Genomic DNA, 22,126 nt, shown 5'->3' with positions numbered 1-22,126 from the left:
GCTAAGATGGGTGTTAGTGGAGGGAGGGGGGGTCTCGTGGCTCTTCGTAATCAGAGTGGTGCCGGGTCTTAATAAGGAGTCTGTTTATTAAGTCCACTCAGGGAGGCTGTGCAAGTGCTTAGCATTTGCTTTCTAATTAAGAAAGCTAAACAGTTCCCATTGCTGAGGATCAACCATTAGGGGGAGAGGAGGCACTCAGCGTTGCTGTGCATGGGGTTGCAGATTGCTGGGCCAAATACTGGAGGAAGGAGAGGGGAGGGGTGGGGTTGTACACAAAAGCCTCGCAATTTTGGAAAAAGAGAATCGATTTCCATTGCAAAGTTGAAGAAACCGGTTTTGTGCAGCAGATACTACAGTACTGGGGGTAAATTCACCAAGCAAGGCCAACTTATTACAAGGAGTCCACCTAGTGGTCTGTAACAGAACTGCAGCAGAGCATCACTTCATTTGTCTGCTTTATTTGTCTAAATTGCAGTTGAAACTGCAACAATATCTTCATTACATTAAAGCAATTTTCAAAGCTGTGTGCTGCCAACCATCCACAACTATCAATTGAAGACGGTCCGCATTTCCTAAGTGTGTGTGTGTGTGTGTGTGTGGGTGGAGAACATGTTTCCGAGGCCTGTGTGCAGCACAGGGAGGGCCGTGACGAGGATGTTGACAGGGAAAACAACACCATTCTCCCACAGCTCCTTTTATCCGCACAATAAATGCCTCCTTGATTACCTTGGTCCCCGTTCCACGCAGATTGCTGTTAAAGTGCAAGATGAGACGAGCACTTTTTAGATTAAGACCCTGATCAAATTTTCATAACTCAGTTTCAGGGAGAGAGGAGTTGCTGTGGGAGGGCTGGAGAGGGGGGGGCGCGTGGAGCGAGAGATGTAAAAAGTGTTTGTGTTGACTGTAATCAGGTTTCTTTGTCTGCATCCATTTCACTTTGAGTAAAAGCGCGTCATTGATGATAGTGCTCGTACAAGCTCGGGCTTTCAACTAGTTGCACCAGTTTAATATAGCCGAAGCTGATAATGTCAATGTTTAGCTTTGGTATCCAAGTTGCCAATGAGTGCTGCCGTTGTGATCATTTATTAATTAATTCATTAATTTACAAACCTGGCCTGACCTCAATAGCAAACTCTCCAAAGATGAATCTTCCCTCAGAAACATCATTATTAGTAAGAGGAAATATTGTCATTGAAGCATTTAAAAACATTTTTCAAGATATAATGCATTGTATCGGCCAAATATACCACTGATTTAGCATGAAAGTTCATTTTTGACCTCGGATTAAAAAGTTTGACAAACAATTCTTAGCACAAGGCCTACTTACTTGGAATCTTCTGGGGCTTTCAGCCATATCTCATGGCCTTCATCTGCAGTTTCTTTAGTGACTACAATATCCAAATATCATGATACTGTCTATGTCACATGAACATGACAATTCCCACGACAAGTGAGCAAACTCCCCCTGCAGATGAATGCCATGAAATGAGGTTGAGATCTCCGGAAAATTTCGGAAAAGCACGTGGACTACGTGTTAAGGATGTATATTGTCAGATTACAATAGATTTCCCCATATATGTACCATATACTTCTGAATACAAGAATAATACAACTTGTGGTTTTGTATTGGTATATACTGTATGAATATGGTATGTATTGCAAATTATGAGTTTAAATTATGGTTTTAAATAGTTTCTTTTGCTTGAAAGAGATTCAGTAATTATGTATTTGTGTTTGGGGCTTATGTGACTTATACAACCAACCAACTCTGGCAGTTTCAGCCCTTTTATAGTTTCTTTTTGTTGTTGACATGCTAAAATCTGGAGAAAGTGGCTGATGACAGTGATATAAATTTTCTGACAGGAAGCCAAGGGGGAGCGCTGGAGTTTACGATATTGAGATGTCACGAAAACGTCAAGAACTCCACGCTACAGCACATGATTGGCATACGCATTTTAAATTTATTTTAGCTTTGTAATGGGGCGTACCATAATGACCCACACAAGCAGTTTCAGCCGTACATTGCAGTCTACTCTGATAGTAATCACCTCAAGTGCAATATCGCCATGCTGATTGATTCACTGTATATTACCTCTCAACATGCATTTGCATTTATTGTATGCGTTCTAATGTTTACAGACAAATACAAAGAGATTTATTGGCGTATTTTTCACTGTACGACTGTGTTTGCTTGTCGTGTAGTGAATGAGCTGAGGTGGTTTAGTAGCATCTGTGTAACTCATGTACACTGCTCGTGTCTCTTTGCAGCGATAGCAATATTACAGTGAGCAGGGTATCGCCCTCCCCTCTCTGCTATGTGCCTCCCCTATCTGTCTCTTCTCTATTACTTTCACTCATCCTCTCTATCTTTCTCTCCCTTGTTTCGGTCTGTTCCCCTCTCTTTCTGCTCTGTCTGCTCCGTATCTGTCTATGTGTCTTTCGCCCGAACCCCAACCCCCCGCCCCCCCAGCATCCCTCCCTCTCCCAGACAGTTGACTGGTATGGCGACACCAGACTGCGTGTATTTTTAGCGCTGCCACAGATGGGGCCATGGCAGCATGTCAGAGACCAGAATGTTCTTTATCTCAGCTGTCAGGCCATTTCTCGGGACCAAAATGGATCTCGTCCACTTTTTTTTTTTTTGGGGGGGGGCGCTTTTTCTCTCACTTTCCAAATTCATTTTTAATTGTCTTTTGGCACTGCTAAATAACTTCTGCTGTCGAAGGTGCAAATGAATGCTGGCGAAAGGAAATGCTCCCACTTGCTGTGTCAACTTCTCTGTGGGAGCTGTATCCAAACCTGTGATCAAGTGGACGTGAAGTTGCAGGCCATAACCCTGCAGAAGAAAAAGACATATCGCAAAAGCGAGCTCCCTGAAAGGACCGAGGACAGCAGATATAAGTACATATTAGCAGCCTAGTCTTAACATTTTCTGATATTCCACATTTTGTAGCAGCGGTATGTGGTGAAATAACAGATTTTTCCAGCGCTGTGACCAGAAAGCCAGTGGAATTTCAGCCAGGGCCAAAAGCAGGTCTGTGCCCCTCTCCATTCAAGATACCCCCTAGTAAAACACTGAACATTCGCAGATAAGGAGGAACCGTTTCACTCACACCCTTCAAACACAAAATTGGACAGCAGAGACCAGGAAGCGACCCTTCCCTGACGATGAAGAGTTGTTGTTTTTTTTTTTATCGGAGAGGGAGAAGGGAGTATGCTATGGGCTACGGCTTGGGGTCAAGTGGTCGGCTTTGTGCATCACAGTTTGGAGTCTGCTGAGACTCTCCTCTGGCAGCATTCACACACTCTAGCAGCAGGCTGGCTGTCCATGTGAATGTCAAGGAGGGGTGGGAGACACAGAAAGGAGGACACTGAGGGAGGGAGGGAGGGAGGGAGTGGGAGTGAGAGAGGGAGGTGACAGGTGGGAGAGGCAGACAGAGGTGATGGTTTGGTTTGTCAGGCTGTCAGAGCGTGTTCAGGTGACTCGGATCTTTTTAGCAGGTGTAAGTGAAGGTTTGAATGACCTACTTTTGCTATATCTCATTTAACATGACAAAGGCACGTAATTTAAGAGTGTATGGTTCCAGATCCTTGACAAATGACATGTAATGTGTACCATTCATACTGTGGAGTTAAAGAATAAAGCTGGTGTTATGCCATATTCTTCCTAATGTCAACAAATCTCTCGAAAGGACCAAAACCAACAATGAGTAAGTCTGCCTACCCTGTCTGTAGCACTCGTCCCAAGTATTGGTTACTAAATCTTAAATCTTTTAAAAGGGCTCATGAGTATATAGTTTAATTTTTTAAAAAGACTTTGCTTAAACGCCTGGGCACTGTACGTTTTAGCAATCGTTACTAAAAATGCTTGTAAATGGTGCATTTGTTGGGGACTATTTTCAGACGTGGATTAATACACATTTAATGATAATAAAGGAACAGGCTTTTTTTAAAATGAAATGTGTCAGCTATTGGATGGATTGCCATGAAATTTGGCACAGACATTCATGTCCCCCTCAGGATGAGTTGAAAAAAACTTTACTTTTCCCTGAAATTTTAACTCAGCAACATCATGAGGCCAAAATTTTAATTTGTCCCACACTTTAGTTTTCGCATGTATGAGATTCAGTTCAGCCTTAGCCGTGTTTAATAATAATTAGCAAGTTTTAGCGTGCTTGTACACTAAACTAAGATAGTGAACATGGTAAGCAATGACAGCGTTGTTATTTTGAGAATGCTGGCATACCGATGTTAGCATTTAGCTGAATATAGCCTCAAAGAGCTGCTGGCATGGCTGTAGACCAGTTTTTAATAGGACTTCGACAACAATGGAGGTCTATGGCACACAGGAATAAGATATATCAGGCTTTGGCAATATGGGATCAATTTGTTGTTGGTTTTGGTCTTTTCATGGCATGTGTTGACAGTAAACAATACAGAATATCGCCAGCCTTTTCCATTGAGTCACAATTTTAAAAATCATGTAAGCATTCTAATATAGGAAAAAATAAAGTGAAAATATTTAATTTGACCACAGCAAATCTGCAAGATGTGGCCTCCGCTGGGTTGTTTTCCTGTGCTGGAAACAAATGATGATCAATACCGCCCCTAATTAATATTTTTTTCTCCACAAAGCTGGTTTTCCCGCAGGCACAGTGGGAGGGAGACTTGGCTCAATAATGTGTCTTTCAACAAGGAGCTCTAATCAAGCTCGAAGGTCTCCTTATGAATCTTATCGCATTCAGAGCCTCATTTCCATTCCCCGTCCCTCCAGGCGAGGTAAAACAGTCCCGAGGTATATGAGAAAAAAGGCTCTATACTATGTACCGCATGAGTAGCCTTCACCTCCAGTCCGGTCTGTTGAAATGGAAATGACGGGCAGTCAAGTTCTTCTCACTGGGGGGGAAATAATAAAGCTTAAACACACACTAACTCACACACACACACACAAAGCAGTGAGGTAAACACAAAAACAAAAGAGTGACAGTGATGACTGTAGCAAACCTGGTGCTTTGACCAATTTAATAGTCAGTGTCATTTGCAGTTTGCAAGACAAGGTACATTAGTCATCAAAATGGGAGCCACAGAGGGACATAAAAATGCAACACATAAGCAACTCAAAAGTTTGTTACATAAAGTCAAGATGAGTGTTCAAAAACTTGACAGTTCAAGGCTTGGCAAACTTGGATGTTAACTTTAAAGCATTAACAGTAAGCAAAAGCAGTATAATAAATAAAAAAAATCATATTTAAATAGGCGATAAAAAGACTTAGATGATTAATGTTGTCTCTCAAGCTTTCATCTTTTGACTCACAAAGGATTGTCAGTATAAAAACATGCCAGTGGGAACCAATTGAAATGAGAATAACGTATCTGGTCCATAGTGTAGATTAATTAGGGACTCAGTTTTGATGATTTTAACTACGTCTGGAGCAGAAAATCATCTAAAACCAGAGAGAACCAGGATGAAACATTGGAAAGAGGGGGAGTGGAAGCGAGTGAGGCACGTTAACAAACAGAGAACAGTAATCAGAGACCTTCAGAAGACGTATCCCATTGCACTCTTTTTTTTGAATGTGCAACGTCGTCTCGCCACAACAATGTATTCATTCAACAGTCAAATGGGGAGATAACAGACCTGGTGCGACTTCCATCTCTGCAATAAGTGAGAATGTGGACCACCAGCAGTGAGACTCGGTAGAGTGCCAATCAATACCGGCCCCATGTTCTCTGTGACTGCAGTAATTATCACCACCACCCACAGGAAATGGCATGTTGTTTGGGCTCTGCAGAAGGTCAAGAGCAGATCGGCGGCACGTGATGTTTCCATGGCAGCAGCGTGTGTAAACGGTGCTCCATCCTGTAAACATGAATTTGGGCTTGTCTGTACCTTTGGGAATTCATTAGCGTCGTCATTACGGAGTTGTCACCAGGGAACTGTTAAAAAGGTGAAAGATTAGCTCTGGTGCGTTTCACTGTGATAGGGTGACTATGAGTGTGCGATTACCCTAAAGCCCTGGAAACATTCGTATCGATGGAGAGATGTCTGAGATTAGACAGCTGTATGACAAAGCCACTCGGGTCTCCAAGGGGAACATTATGCACTGAAGTCAGCTATTCTTGCAAACCTGTTTTTGTATACTAAACCTCCAGGTCAAGCAGCCCTTAAATAGCTCTACATAAGGGGATAAATCACCATTTTATTTGCCCACAGATTTTGTCTATGATTTGGTAAATACAGTCATTCCAGCACACCCTTTGATCAAAACAGTCTTCCGCCAATCTCTCTATGACTTATTGTTTCACTTTTTTTTTTTAATATGGGATAAGGAATGCAAGTCGGCCTGCAAGTTTGACTTAAATACAGTGTAGGCTACATTTATAGGCTCCGGCATGTCAGTTGCCTTGCATTATCTAGGTTTGCAGTCGAAATATACAAATAACCTGATAAAAACAGGACTTATTGTTGGGAGTTGAGGAGTTCATTGCTATCCAACAAGATGAGGAGTTATCAGACCGTATCCGTTTATTAGATAGGATTTTATTGTACACACACATAAAATCCCGTGTGTGTGTGTGTATTTTGTCCTTGTTCAAAATAAATAAAAATGTTGTTCTTGTTTTTTTTTAAGTTTAGTGAGCTGTAGTAATCCCTCCGCCGCAGCAGATGGTAGCATCGTGCTGCCTGATGCTAATATCCCGCTGGGGCAAAACGTGACGAGGAAGAGAACTCAGCGTCAACATCGCATCCCCTGAAGAGGCTCCGGCCCCGCGTTTGAACCGCGCTGTCTCGACCAAGGTCTCGCCTTTGCTTCAGTGTGACACATTTCGGAGTTAGGGCGTATTTCGTTACGCTTTTACGGCACAATTTGCTGGGGTGGGTTCGCCGCCAGCCTTAGGGGGGGGGCGCAGCTAAAAGCTAACTCGAAGCGGCAGCGAGCTAATCCGTCGCTAGGTCGTGTGTGGGCGTGCGTAGCCCCTTGCGGGACAGGCTCGCTGCGTTATGTGGCCCTATATCCCGTGTCATTAGCTCGATAGCACAGTAGTTTTAGCCTGACTTGTATTTCACTCGCCTCCTCTTGTCTCCTGCGCCTCGTATTGCCTCATCTCTCTGCCGCTTTCTTCCCCTCCCCCCCTTTTTTTTTTTTTATCTGACCCAGATATACAGCAGTGCAGCCGTAACAAGGCTGTGAAAATGGACACAAGAGCCCTGAGGAATCCATATCCCGACTATGATGGGAGCCCTGCGTCCACACAGGCGCTGTTTGACTCCCAGGGAAAGGTAAATGCGACTGGAAGTGTGTGTGTGTTTGCGTGTTTCGTACTTCGCGTCATCCTATATATATATATATTTTTTTTTCTCTTTAATTTCTCCTCCTTCAGCTCACACCGGAGTTTGCCCAGAGGCTGAGCAGCAAGGTCAGCGAGCTTTTAGCCGTCATGGAAAATGGGCTGAAGTCCGCAGACCCGAGAGACTGCACTGGTTACACTGGCTGGGCAGGTGATGACACCATTACACATCCTGTTATTTATAAGTGACATCGTTTCCCCCGATAGCGATGAATTGCACTGATGTGACCATATGAAAACTTGATGCGAAGAAATAAGGCTGCACCTGGGATCGTGATGCTCCCTGCAGCCGGTGCTGTGCCTTTCCATAGTTCTGATTTTTCTCTGCTTGAGAAAAACACGATTCAGTGAGGAATCTGAAACAGTTTTCCATCTGGTTGAAAGGTGCCTTTGCGGTATAAGACAATTAAATATGAGTTATTTGATTTAGGGACGCAGCTTATGATAATTGTGATTTATCGATTAATCCCCTGTGATTAATCGTGTGGTAACATAAAAACTGATCATGGCAGTTTCCCAGACTTCAAACTGTCTTGTTCCCATTTCTTGTACAGTTAGTGTAGTTTACTAATATAGAAGAGGAAAATATTCACATTTTAGGAGCTGGAACTGGACAATTTTTGGTATTTTTTGCTTAAAAATGAATGATCCATAATCAAAATAGTTTAATATTTTCTGTTAATCGACTTATGGTTACAGCTCTACTTTGATTTCAGAATATTTCAATTTCAGTCAATACGCTGTCACATATTCTAAGATTAGATTGTTTTGTGGGTTACCAAATGTGCAGCCTCACCTCAGTTGTGATTTAAAACAAGGAACGTTTTCTGATTTAGTTTCCAAAGTTTAAATCCTTACCAAGTACCTGTCTGTTTTGTCCACAGGCATTGCTCTGCTCTACCTGCACCTCCACAATGTTTTCAGGGAAGAATACTTCCTTCAGAGAGCTCTGGAGTATGTCAGCCGCAGCCTGAGGTGTCTGACTCGACGCCATGATGTCACCTTCCTGTGTGGGGATGCGGGGCCGTTGGCTGTGGCTGCTGTGGTCTACCATCGCCTGCAGAGGGGGCAAGAGACCGACGAGTGCATCAACAGGTTGTCTAGAATAAGTACAGTAGTTATGGCGAATGTAGTTTTGAAAATATTTGTTCAGATAAGAGGGTCATTTCTTACGATTCTTTCATTTTATATTTTTTTCTTTTCCCATCACAGTCTTGTGTTTAATTAATCCTAATAATGGGCTCTCTTTGTCTTTGCAGGCCAAAAAATAAACAGAGCTTTTTCTGACAACAAATGTATAAACTTTAGTGGTGGGTCTGTCCTCTAGGTGCTTAAAATATACAGTTTAAGCCGTGGTGATGTGTAATCATGTTGCAAGGGTATTAATTCTGAGTATTTTCTATGTTGCAGTTGACTCAACCAAATGTGAATTTTTTTTTAATATCAAGATATTTAATTCAATAAGTATTTTGCATCAGTGTTTCTTTGTTTTTTTTTTTAAAGCCAAACAAATAAGCTGTCACATGTAGCTGCAGCAGTGTTTTGGGAATAAGATCTAGTTTTAATCGTGCTCAAAACAAATGCCTTTGACTGGTCAAGCTGTTTCCCTCCCACCACTTGACTAGTGGAACCAGAGATTTACTCCAGTCACAGGTGGCTCAGTATCCCTCCCGATTCAGTTTATTTAACTGCCAAAGCTGGAGTTGTGATCACGTTTATGATACAGTTAATTGCACACAGTCATACTGTAGGCCATCCCAATGAGAAAATGAATTTTTAAGATTTGGTGCATCCGTGCAAGAGTCGTTCACGACAAAAGGTCATTGTGACTCATGGATTTTGTGTTTCCTGCACTTCCTGTCCAGGCTGCTGCAGTATCACCAGACTGTGGTGAAGGGATCGGGCGGGCTGCCAGATGAGCTGCTCTATGGGCGCGTGGGCTACCTCTACTCCCTCGTCTTTATCAACCAGCAGCTTGGGCAGGACAGGATCCCACTGCAGTACATCCAACAGGTGGGTCAGGACGAGGAAACAGTCTGAGACCAGATGTGGTTTGAATGAACTGTTTGCGTCCTTCTAATTGTCTGGATTTCACTACAGAGGGACTTTTCCTTAGCCAGTACCCTCCTTCATGCTACATATAACTACAGTAACCGTAGAGCCTTTGCAACCTTAGGAAAAGTTGGAAATGCATCGGTTGAATAAGAAGAAATGGAAGAAATAATGTGGATGGAACAGAAATTATATTAGTTTGAAACTTTCTGGTTATAATCCTACTTCTTTAACTTCTATGTCACTGCCCCAGACAATCTTGATTTGCTGTTTGACCCTAATTTTCTCGGTCTTACACATATTGATGTCCGTTTGCTTTAATTTTTTTCCTTCATTGATTTCTTTCAATTGGACAGATTAGGTGTGTTTCTGAGCTGGGATGTGTTGCTCCCTTCCTCAGATCAGCGAGGCCGTGCTGGCATCAGGCGAGCACCTCAGCAGGAAGTACAGGGTCCAGAACCAGAGCCCTTTAATGTACGAGTGGTACCAGGAGCATTATGTTGGCGCCGCCCATGGACTGGCTGGCATCTACTACTTCCTCATGCAGGTAAAACCGGTGTCTGGCTCGGAGTACAGGCGGCCTTTGATCAGTCTTGATGTTAAGATTGACCATGTTTGGATGCATATGGAGTCATCTTGTAGGACGTTGCTTGTAAGGAGCTTAATTTTGCTTAATAAAAAACAGAAATGGCCTTTTATTTCAAAAATAAATTCAAAATACATACACTTCTTTACTTGCTGCTGACAACTGAACTATCCACAGATTTCTGGGTATATTATCTATCGGTTGAGCATGTATCCTGCATCATTTTGATGTTGTCTAGGGCTCCAAAAGAGAGAGATACTTAATGGACAGTGATATAAAACAATGCAAAGAAGCTATTCCTCCCCTTTTGAGAAGCCAGAATCAGCGAATATTTGGCAATTTTGCTTGATAAAGCACTGAAACAGTTCATCAATACTAAAACTGTTGGTAAATTGTCAAGAAAACGAATCGCCTAAAGAACTAATCGCAGTAAAACCAGACTAGTTTGATAAAAGCCACGTTACTTCCACCTGTTGCCTCTTCATCCTCTGTTCAAACACAGTCCAATCTCCCTCACAGCCAGGCTTCGTCTCGGTCGAGGAGTACGTACACAGGCTGGTGAAGCCCAGCGTCGACCACGTCTGCCGTCTCAAGACCCCCTCAGGAAACTACCCTCCCTGTATCGGGGACGACCGAGACCTGCTGGTTCACTGGTGCCACGGATCCCCGGGGGTGGTCTACATGCTCCTGCAGGCATACAGGGTAAAGACTGAGTTAATACTGGGCTTAATTTTCAAAAAATAACAGTTAACAAAATATAAATCATGGATACTCTAGCGTTACGGAGAATAGAAGGCGTAAATTTACGGAGTCATAGTGCCATCTTGTGGTGACGTTTAGTAAGCTCCTTTTTTAGTCTCAGCTGAGATAATATGTGTCGCTTGCAGTGTCAAGTGATTCAGATGAATTTAGGATATGTCTCTACATCTTTTTTCTGTTTCCTATTTCAAAATAGTGGTGAAGTGTGAAAAAAAAAAAAAAGAGAGCCTCTTGATGAAAACCTTCAATAAGAAAATCAATGAAAAAATAGAAGGTTATTACAAGTTTATGTATTTCACATTGACCTTCCAAGTTTCTCTACTGGTCGAGGGATCTGACTACTACTTTACCATTTAAACAAGTTGATATGCACAGTCCTTATAACCCACTGTGTTTCTATTAGTTTATAGTGTATAATGCAACCATAACAAGCAGCCGAGGCAGTTTTATTAGGCTTTTATTTTAATGTTTTATGTTGGGTCTGTCTTCTCCTTTTCTCCGACGTGGATGCAAGATGTGAAAATCATATTAAACTTAGTTCAAAGCGCAACCGATCACAGCACAGTGTGGCCGCTCGCCAGCCTTAGAGTCGAAATTGATTCCAGATATGGTGGGCATGTGAGAGGCAGGGCCTTTTTTTGTTTATTGACAATAGGTCGGTGCGAGTCGGCGTCAAAGCGGGCCGAGCGAGGCGGTAACTCGCGCTCTCTGGATGCACTCCAGGTGGCGCGGGTCCCACGTGTACTTTCATTAATATGAATCTATTCATAGAGGATGGAAATAGACTCTTCGGATGTCTTACCTAAGCTCCGTTACGTGGTCCCAGTGCAGCAGAGTGACATTGTGGTCATAATCTGATACCTCGACAGATGCTAGGATTTCACTGAGAGGGGCACAATTCTTAGCACTTGCTGACATTGCCCGCTATTCTCCTGAGACGGTTCAGAGACAGTGCACTGTTGTGATACAATAGGAATGTTACTATGACACTGCCTCTCTCGCTCTGTCTGTCTCTACAGTTTGCAGACTGGTGCATGAACTACGGCAAACACGGATGCCGCACGCCAGACACTCCCTTCTCACTTTTTGAAGGTAATGTGTGATGACGTGTCCTACTTGCCAAAAATAACTTAAAACTTAAAAAATAATAACTAAAAATAATAACTTTTAAAAAAAAAAAAAAGGTCCCAGAATAGAGCTGACTATCTATAATTGGACCAGGCATTTTTCATCAAGTCATGTGTTATTGTGTATGTATAGAAAACAAAAAAAACAACAAAAACAGCCCTGCAATAAATAACAATTTTGTCTGTTTCCCTTCGGCAAAATACCTGCATCCATTAAACTCCAGCGCTAACAATGCTCTTATTAAACCTTTTATCTCTCCTCGCTCTTTTTTTATAAACGAGCAAAGGAGAGAACTTTTGCCAACAGTGATATTTGAAACTTTGATCATTGCCAAGTTGCATATTTTTGCAGTTTTTTTTGAACTGCATCAGCATGTATATGGGTATAGCAGGTATACAAGTGAGTCATGTGGGGAAGGGGAAGCAGATTATATGAAATGCTGTAGTTAATGGTTTCAAATATTTAAGTTCATATTAAGAAAAAGTAAAATTATCACGTTTAAAGAGGCAATATAGATTAAAAAATCTAATATTTAGCAGTATGTTCCGTAGGGCTGTTTTACTGTATCTTCGTCTCTGGTACTGTGTCTACCACCGTCGCTGTAAACTCACCGTGTCACTTAAATGTTCGCAGGCATGGCAGGCACCATCTATTTCCTGGCCGACCTTCTGCAGCCAATGAAAGCAAGGTTCCCGGCCTTTGAGGTGTAAGCGTTTCTCCACAGTTAGTCCCGATATGACAAGAAGAAGATCCACACTCGTGCTCTCTGTCACACTCACGCATGGAAACACTGCATTCAGTCACGCAGCAACTTGACGGCTGACTTCGACTCCCGCTTCAGCCATTGTGCCATGTTTTTCCTGCTCTTCTCTACTGGTGGCTTGACATGCTGTTAAACAGGATAAATCCTATGCTCGTATTTCAATTATATCAGAGATGTGAAAGTTGGTAGCTTCTCTAGCTGTTTTTGGTTTCTTTATGTGTATAACTCCTGTTTTATTATCTCTTGCCGTCGCTCATATTCTGACGTTCTTTAGGGTTTCAGCGAAGGGAAGGAAACAATTTTGAATTTAAATTTAAATTGTGGGATAAGTAAATGGTGTTTTGTTAGCACTTTAAAACTGTACATTAATGTTATTCTATGAGCTTGTTATGTTAAAAAGGAATTGGATGCTTTAGTTTGCCGTCCTGTTTTCTTTTTCAGACAAACATCAACAGCAAAGCTAGTTACAATGCACTAAGGGCTTTAACCCCCCCAGCTCTGAGTTCACGCTGTCGCCTGTCCTCGGCACTGTCTGGGCAATAAACCATGTGTCTTTTTTACGGCTGTCGCTCTGTAGTGAATTTCAGTACCGGGGTGTAAATATGCAGCAGCAAAGAGAAGCCACAGGGGAGCAGCAGAGAGCTGACAACATGTAAATAAATATCTGACACCTGACCACCTGGCAAAGGAAGCACGTTCATAGGCAGTACATGACACTCACCTTGAAATGTTGTTACTTCACCAGTAGCTCTTTGGAGAGTCAAAATTCATGCTCATCGAGTTGAATATTCCATATTCAGCGGCGATATGTATGCGGCATATAAGACGGTTTAAAAATGTCCATGGTGTGATCTGCTTTGACTGAATTATGCAAGGAACTGTCTTTGAAAACCATATGATAACACAAGTATTGGCGAGATTTACGCTTTTGACATCTCTATCATTGTAAAGACTCAGTATTGAGACATTTGGCTGGCAAATGAAGCCACATATGACACTGATAAATGTCTAAAGTTCCTCTGTCCCTTCCTCCATGGGACACTTGGCTCAGCTGGTCTGGTCTCAATTCCAAATAAGGCTCATGTAACACCCTGAAAACCAGGCAGCGACACAATGCCACCGCTCTTTTTTAAGCCCCCTGCCTGTGCTTCTTTATGACCCGAGGCCAGCTGTAGTCTTGGAGGGCTAGTGTTGGGACGTGGCGAGGTGGGGAGGTGGTTACTATACCGGAGAGTCTTGAGGAGCGGGAGAGTTAATTCTCTCCACCCCCAACTCTACAGAGCCAGCCCGGCATTGGAGAAACCGAACACCTCCAGCAGGAACGGGGGTAAAAATAGTGCTCATCTGTCCAGGGGTGTGGTCTCCCAGACATGTCTTCACTCTGATTCACTTACGCCTACAAATGTCCTCCAACTCTTTTCTCCTTCTGATGTTTAGCACTAGACCATTCTGTGTTACAAGACTGAGGATGTTAGACTTCCTGCAGTCTGGCAGAATAAACACACCAGCTATTCACACTGTTAGTCAATTATCTAATCCTGTGCATGTGGATATGCATATATATATATATATATATAGATATATATATACACTTGCGGTTCCTCTAACTTGCGTCTTTCTGTCATTTTTGACAAACTGTGAAGGAAAAAAATGTTTGGTTCCAAAACCACATGCTCACAATTTCACGTTTTTGAGTTTTGAGCATTTATAAGGGCCACGAAAAGATGTTTTAAAGGATATAGGCGTTAGCGCTTCTGACATACTGACTGATGATCTTCAGGCAGCCAAAGGTGTTTGGTCCATCAAAGACACTGGACATTCACTGAAGTCCAGTGCAGTCAGGAAATCACTTGCGAAGACTGTAGATCACATCAGTGAAATACTATACAGAGTCAATGCTGACATTTTAATTACTCAGATTCCCTATGGTCATGGAAATCCTGGAGCAAATATAGAATTGCTTAAGTGTCCCCCATGTCCAGAAATCAAAGAATATATATTTCATTATGTCAAGTGTGTGTCAGTGTTCATTACATTATAACCACCCAATAGTCATATGAAGAACTATTTACCTTATGTTAATCCCAGCTGATAGGTAAAGCTAGTTCACCTGGGTCAAAGACAAAACTCTTTTTAATGGACTTTGGTGTAAAAATACATGAATGTCCTTGAGCAAAAACATGCAGCAACTTTCTAAGTCAGTAGTTATTGTTCCTTTATTTCTGTGAGAATAACACTAACAGTCTGATATTGTGATTCGATTAACCTGCATTTTAATGAGTTTATTAATACAAATATATTCCGAAATATTAACAATGAATATGCATTAGCCATCAGGCGTGTGTGTGGTAACTGCAGAGTTAGATATTTTGGATGCAGACTGCATCTCATACGGATACTGTAACTTCATTGCAGTAAAAATTCAGGGCATTCTGTAGACAGATTAAATTATATGCATCATTTTATGCCAGTGGTTGACAACATGGTCAAATATGGCATCGAGGAGCCCCACACTTACGACAAGACATTTGGGCATAAATTAATTCAGATGCGAAACACAATATGATATTTTTAGTCATATAAAATATTGGGGAGCAATAATCATCTCTGAAACTACGAACAAGTCAGTTTTAAAACTTTAATCCATTTTCAAATTTATACTATTTTTATTTTTATCGACAAAACAATGCCAACTCGGGGTCCACTTACAGGACTGGCTTTTTCTGGAGCTTTCAACCGTGTTGCGATAGAAAGCTCTAGAAAGAGGGGTAAGTGGACCTTGAGTTGGAATACCACTGCTTCCGTGGTCAAAAATGAACTTCTCTCATAAGCCAGGTAAATAAACACCATTAGTTCACAGCACCAACAACAGTAAATCATAAACCATAATGACTATGCCAAACTTTATTAGGTCCCATTAAAGTAAATGTACTGTGCAAACGGTTTTTGCTCGAGACCATTTCCAAGAGAACATCCATCCTGATTTTACTCTTCTGGATTTGTTTTATAGCAAATTTTTTGTGTTATGAATCTACAGCATTAAGTAGATTCCTTTTGGTACTGCCATCAGCGCCACGGAGAGCTCCGGGGCAGACGGAACCTTTAGTGTGCGCAGGTTAAGAAATATCCATAGATTAGGCAATAAATCTTTACTTCGGGACAACTACGTTCATTATGATCATTTTTTGCCATAATTTCACTTCATTCAGCCGCAAATAGTAACCTGTGCATTCAAGACATTACTATTAAGGACAGAGCGGGTTAAGCTGCACATTATACCACTCAATTCACATACAAAAACCATTAACTTTGCAATGTCATTATTACTTAATGTAGTGCAGATAATCTGGTGCATTTTCCCTGCTTTCAAGTACATTGAAACGTAATGTCCATAAACCTCATACAGCAGTATTAGGAAATCCGAAGTATGTTAAGTTCAGTTAAGTTAACTTTTTAAAAAACCTACTTGAATGGAATCAACTTTTTGAACAGTTTTTCTCGCTGCTGCTATTTAACCATAAGAGGAGGAGCAGTCTCACTGTTTAAAAATACCACCTTGTAAACGAGCTCTCTGGGCTTGGACCCCCTCTGAGGTGGGACACTAGGTAGCTGAGTTTTTCTACATTTTCAGCAACAGGGATCAACTGGACATCTCTTCCAGAAGAAAAAACTTTTTAACGTCAAGTCAATGAAAACACGTTTTTCTTAATAGAAATCAGTTTAAAACAGTTTTAAAATCTTGAGGCACAGGACTCAGAGTCTTGACACAGTTGTTTGGCCTTCTATAAATAGCCCTGTCCCCTTCTAAAGGCCTACTCCCACTGCTCCGAGGACGCACAGCTCTCCTTTCCGTTTGCCCTAAGAAAGTTAAAGATGTTCCAACATGTCATCTGATCCATCTTATTAGCATACGTGACATCACATGCCTGGGATAAATAAGAGGGGGCTTTGACCATGGCTCAGGACCACTCTGTCTTGGGACTTCAGCTTCTCATCTTCTTTCTTTCCGCTCGTCCAGCTCCTACTCTCCAAAATGGTGTGTACAAAATTGTGTATTGGACCTTTTGGGTGGGGCGGTACAGATGGAGTTACCTTTTTTTTTTTCCCAACCAGGGCTGATTCTTTGTGGCGTGGGTTTGGACACCGTCTTTGCAAAATAAGCCCAAAATTGGGACTTTATTGGCATCACTGAAATCATGCAAGGGAGGAGAAATCAAGACTGCCATTTTTGATACTGCTCTGAAAAGCATGTCTTCATAAATTGTGAAAAAAATGTTCACTTCTATGAAGATTTCAAAGTTGAGAGATACTTGGGGCCCAGGACCACTGCTTTGAAATACATGCACATTTCCATCCTTAATGTCTGTGTAGGCGTTTATAAAAATGCAAGGAACCTGTTTATCATTTCGCCATCCATCTCGTATGTATTTAGTGCAGTTTTGGGCGTCAATATGTCCTTAGATGTACATACTACTATACTCATAAACCATTTATTTTTATTCATTTCTCTGTGTTCTGTGTGTTAACGTATTTGTAAATGTACCTTTTTGTGTGTGAATATGTGCGTTTTTGTGTATTTCTATGTGACAGACCGAGTTCACACCGGACCAGATTGAGGGTAAGTGAAGAAACGGCAAGATTCATCCTCATCCCTTACAAATAACTTGGCATGTGAAAAGCAGTTGTGATAATCCTGCTCTCTCATCATCATGCAGAGCGACAATTACTTGTAGCATTACCAGCAGGAGAGAGTATGTCCTCCAATTTTTCACCGCAGCTCAGTCTGTGGAATTTTTCAGCAACTGTCAGACTGAACAAACTGCCAGAGTAGCCGCAGGGTTACCTAGTTGAGCCTTTGGTTCAAATTAACTGCTAAAAGGTGGAAGCAGGGAGGAAGCAAGTTCCAGAGTGATGACCACCACAGGGCATGCCATTCCAAGGACTTGTCCAGCTGTCGAGAAGGATCTGAGAAATGTCTATTCTGAGCCGACCTAGCCTTGTCTTAGAAGCCCCAGTGCCCCTTACACAGCAAAGGTGTTAATCCCCAGGCCAAGGTTTAAGATGCAAGCCCAGCGGCATCACCTTACACAAAGAATCCAAACTGTGACGCCCCCCCAGCACCATCCCGACCCTTTTGTTCACTGCTGAAGGACGTGTCCTCTGTAAACATGCTCTGTGTTGGAAGGAATTTGTTGAGGCATTTTGATGTTCATTTGAAATATTTTAGTTCTGTCTATCCCCCGTTAGAATAGGTCTAGTACTATGTATATTCCTCTAACAGTAACATAGTGTAAAATTTCTCAATTGCGAATCAGAGTTCACTTGTTTATGTGGACTTTCGATTGGCAATTTGGCAACTTTTTGCACCCCAAACATAATACGTGTTTCTTCTATACATTCTTGTACATTTATACTACATGTCTAGCATTAAGTTGGCTGCCAGTGGAACACATGCAGGCCATGCAAAACAAGGTGTTGATTACGCCGCAGTCAGCATTATTATGTTTAACTTGAGCAGGGCCATGGGGCCATGCCTCTATATGGTCCGGGTTACTCTGTCAGGGTGTATCAGTTTTCTCCTCATGTCGCCCTAAATGCTTCCCAAATGCAAGTGGAGGCAGGAATGGAGAGGGATGGGTGGCACAGCTGTCCCTACTTCTGCTGTTTTGAAACCACATAAGAGCATTAATCTGTCAAAAGGGGCACTTTGAGTTCACTTCCTGGTAGGATTCATAGAAATAGCTAACCTTTGTTCAAACCCCAGTTGGTACTTTCCTCTTCTCTGCTTGGATGCAGCTGTCGCTCCAAATTAGCAGAGAACAATGACATAAGTATGGGGCTTCGACTGTCTTTGATCTTCCAACAAAGTGTGACACCACATAGCTAACATAGCTGACTAAGACCCCTTTAATAGAAAGAACGGAAAATCCAAAGCGGGTGGATCTAATGGACAGCAAAAAGAGAATTTCACTAGCACTGATGTCGCCCCGGACATATCAAATATAACATGTTGAATGCAACAAAAGGGATTCTTTTTCATGTCCCAAAGCCTTGACAAATTATCTTTTACGATTTGACATTCTGTCAAGTCTTTGTCCAAAGCGCCTAATGCTACCATGAGCCCAAAGATCTTACTGTGCAGCTCTTTAAACGCTTTAACTGAGGACATCACAAGACTGAGATTCAAAACCATGTATTATTTTGTCTCTTTTGACCGACTTTTTAGTAACTTAAATTTCTCTCTTGACTCTTCCCTCCTGGCCAGACTTCAAGGAGGCTTTTGGTCTCTTCGACAGAATTGGTGACAGCCAGGTGGCCTACAACCAGGTGGCCGACATCATGCGCGCTCTGGGCCAGAACCCCACCAACAAGGACGTTAAAAAAATTCTGGGCAACCCATCTGCTGAGGGTAAGACCCCTCTTGCATGCAAACAAAATTTAGACAAAGCTTAAAGACACAAAAGACTAATATGAGATAATAGTAGATGCATAATGTAACAGTAGCACAAGAAGAGAAGCGTTAGCAAGTCAACGAACTCACAACAATCTCTACCTAATTTTTGCTACCAGATCAAGAAAGGTTCTATCAGCAAAACCCGCAAGTGTATTAGAGAGAGGATGCATTTTGTTGCAGATCATTTACATTTGTACAATGAAGACTGTGGCATTTCTTCTTTCAAAAGTTACATAGTGGCAGTTTAAGCTAAAAACTTAAGCATGTTGATAACAGCTGGTCCAGCTGGCCTTTCTTTGACCCTTAAACATTGAAAAGAAGCAGCCTAAACAGACAGAAAATGCGGTCTGTGCTTTTCTTTTTTCTTTTCTTTTTTTTTTTTGCTCCTAGATGAAAGTATATGTAGTAGGGTCACGTGTGATTTGTAAATCAACAGACATGGCCAACAAGAGACTCAACTTCGAAGCTTTCCTGCCCATGCTGAAGCAGGTTGAAACCCTCCCAAAGGGTACCTACGACGACTACGTTGAGGGTCTGCGCGTCTTCGACAAGGAGAGCAACGGCACAGTCATGGGCGCTGAGCTGCGCATCGTGCTGTCCACCCTGGGTGAGTCTCAGGTCATCTTGCCCAAATATAGATGCACACAAATATAGTTTGCTTAGCGCGCGCAGTATGTGAGCATGTGTGTGAAATGGAGAGCGCGGTTCCTGATATGGATCCTTGTGCTACTGCAGGAGAGAAGATGACCGAGCCCGAGATTGAAGCCCTCATGACCGGCCAGGAGGACGAGAACGGCAGTGTGCACTATGAGGGTAATCTTTGATTTGAGAGCATGCTTTCTCTTTTTTTTTTTGACTTTTTGATAAATATATGATGCTAAAGATTTGAACATATGGGTTTTTCTTCCTCCAGCTTTTGTCAAGCACATCATGTCTGTGTAAGAGGCCAGCAGTAGGAGTGCTGAACAAACTGTAGCTCGCCTACAGACAGCCCAACAGTGTTCAGGACATCTACACTGTTTCAAAGACCAACTAAGGAAAGACAAGGACTATGTACAAGGGATGTTGAAGCAAATCCATCTTGTTGTTTATTTTGTTTTCCTTTACACTTCGTCTCAAACCCTCCTCTCTCGGGACATCACCATCACCTCTCTATTGTAGACCCCTATCACTCGGCCTCTGCTCCCCCCCCGGGGCGCGTCTCCACTCTCCGCATGGGGTGAGGAACGGGGGAGAAGGGGTGACCACTCATCAAGTGAGGGTAGATCCCTCCCTTCCCACCGCCACCTCATTCAGTCACGCCACCACTGGCCCAGCAATGCCAAAGGTGCTGGAGAATGGTCGTGGATTGACCGCCAAAAGTCACCCACTTCCCCAAAAGTTGTAATTATTTTCACTCTGTTCATTTCAGAATAAACTTTTCCAACGTACATCCCATCTAGGTTGATTCTTGATCTTTCATTGACGACATATACTTGCAGACATGCTGTCGTGTAGGGCAACAATATACGCTGTAGGTGTCACAATTAAAGCAAGACCATGTAACTTTTGAAAGAGGAAATGGCACATTCAGCCTCTTAGAAATGAAAAGTTGAATTTCATAAGAGTCAAAACATATTCAATAAACACCAAGTAGGGCTGCTACCAGTAGCTTTTGGTGGCTAATGCAAACTTTAGATAGATATTGCTGCATAACAGACATTGCTGAATCAGATTGCATACTTTATAACCCGTCTCCAACCGTTGCTACTGTTACACTACGTTATAGTATCTTTCATTCCATTATTCGGTAATTGCCACTTGTAGCCAAGGTGATTGCTCTTATGCAAAGTTACATAGGGTAGCTTCAAGGTATGAAATTCATTTGTTGGGATAAAACTGCAGAAAAATGAAATATCCTGTTAAAATTTGTGAATGAAGATTACAAATAAAAATAAAGAAAAGGAAAAAATAACAAAATGGCATCTCTACAGTGTTTAATGATTTAATTAGCACTTGTTTAAATCCGATTTGCTATCTCTCAGGTTTGTTTCGAAACTCAATGCATGATATTTTGTAGAGGATTTTATCCTGAGTCTGAGCATAAGGGCATATACAGAGACTTTAGGCAAACACTAGCTAAACTCACACGCCGGTGATGCCATTTTGTAGTTATTAGTGATAATCTTCTTAAATTTACACAGTACAGTTAAACAGCCATTTCGATCATACATATTGCCAATATAGATTAAAGTTAAGGCAGAAGGAAGAATAAAAAGACGAAGTTTACAGTGTAAAAGGGGAGCATTTAAGAAACACACTGCTGTTTGTTTGTGTTGTTTTTTTGCATCCTTATGAAGCACATAGAAGGAATCCACTAGGAAATATTACCAAGTGTCCGTTTTGGTAACTATACGCTTTTTTTCCTACCGTGTTTCCACTTTAACTCACCTGTGGTCTTGTGGGGTAAATGCAGGAGCCTACCCCCTTATGGTGGACTGAGAGCAAAGAATTCAGACTTTGATTGTTCAGCACATCAAGTTACTTATAAAACAGAAATAGCCAAGGTTTTGTGTTTAAACCATTTTATGCCAGCACATATATATTGTGAAATAAATACATATATAAGGAGCCGAATGATTAGAGATTTTTTTCTTTGTTATTATCACTTATTTTATTAAATTATTAAATTTTCTAGTATGTTACATATTAGATCTCTGCATCTGCCAGAATAACAGGATACACGTAAAGAGCAAAACCTCTGATTTAGCATCAATAAAATACAAATTTATGTGTGCACCAAATATATTAGTGTTTATTTTCATATGCTAATGTAGTATGTCTTATGTCTCTTGTTTCTTCTAGAAAAGACAAACAGTTATGCTGCTGAGCACATGCTGCCATTTTTTTCATATATAGGCCTATAGACATTTGTTTACTATGGATATATATGATTATTGTAATTGTACTTGTTTTTTTTTTTTTTTACTATCTGCTGAAAACAAAAACTACTCCTGTAAAAACGACTCGTACTCTTGCAACAACTTTATTCCCA

At 41.7% G+C, this 22,126-nt stretch overlaps 2 protein-coding genes across 2 annotated transcripts in view; both read left to right on the top strand.

Annotated features, from left to right (window-relative positions):
- The window catches only part of lancl1 (LanC antibiotic synthetase component C-like 1 (bacterial)), a 43,478-nt gene extending 30,102 nt beyond the window's left edge, over positions 1-13,376 (top strand). The window contains exons 3-11 of the mRNA XM_040142623.1: positions 7,161-7,282; positions 7,384-7,501; positions 8,235-8,445; positions 9,216-9,363; positions 9,803-9,949; positions 10,508-10,712; positions 11,403-11,488; positions 11,767-11,839; positions 12,509-13,376. Coding sequence (XP_039998557.1) covers positions 7,161-7,282; positions 7,384-7,501; positions 8,235-8,445; positions 9,216-9,363; positions 9,803-9,949; positions 10,508-10,712; positions 11,403-11,488; positions 11,767-11,839; positions 12,509-12,585 — 1,187 coding nt within the window. The 3' untranslated portion in view covers positions 12,586-13,376. The remainder of the gene's footprint in view (positions 1-7,160; positions 7,283-7,383; positions 7,502-8,234; positions 8,446-9,215; positions 9,364-9,802; positions 9,950-10,507; positions 10,713-11,402; positions 11,489-11,766; positions 11,840-12,508) is intronic.
- A 3,466-nt stretch (positions 13,377-16,842) lies between these two features.
- mylz3 (myosin, light polypeptide 3, skeletal muscle) lies at positions 16,843-20,500 on the top strand. Its single transcript, XM_040142079.1, has 5 exons — positions 16,843-17,256; positions 18,904-19,047; positions 19,529-19,699; positions 19,828-19,905; positions 20,006-20,500. Exons 2-5 carry the CDS (start codon positions 18,978-18,980, stop codon positions 20,032-20,034), a joined length of 348 nt encoding a protein of 115 aa, XP_039998013.1. The 5' UTR covers positions 16,843-17,256; positions 18,904-18,977; the 3' UTR covers positions 20,035-20,500.
- The last annotated feature ends 1,626 nt before the right edge of the window (positions 20,501-22,126 follow it).

Source organism: Xiphias gladius, chromosome 13 (assembly GCF_016859285.1).
Source record: "Xiphias gladius isolate SHS-SW01 ecotype Sanya breed wild chromosome 13, ASM1685928v1, whole genome shotgun sequence".
In the NCBI taxonomy this organism is placed as follows: Eukaryota; Metazoa; Chordata; class Actinopteri; order Istiophoriformes; family Xiphiidae; genus Xiphias; species Xiphias gladius.
This window is presented reverse-complemented; position numbering and strand designations above follow the sequence as displayed.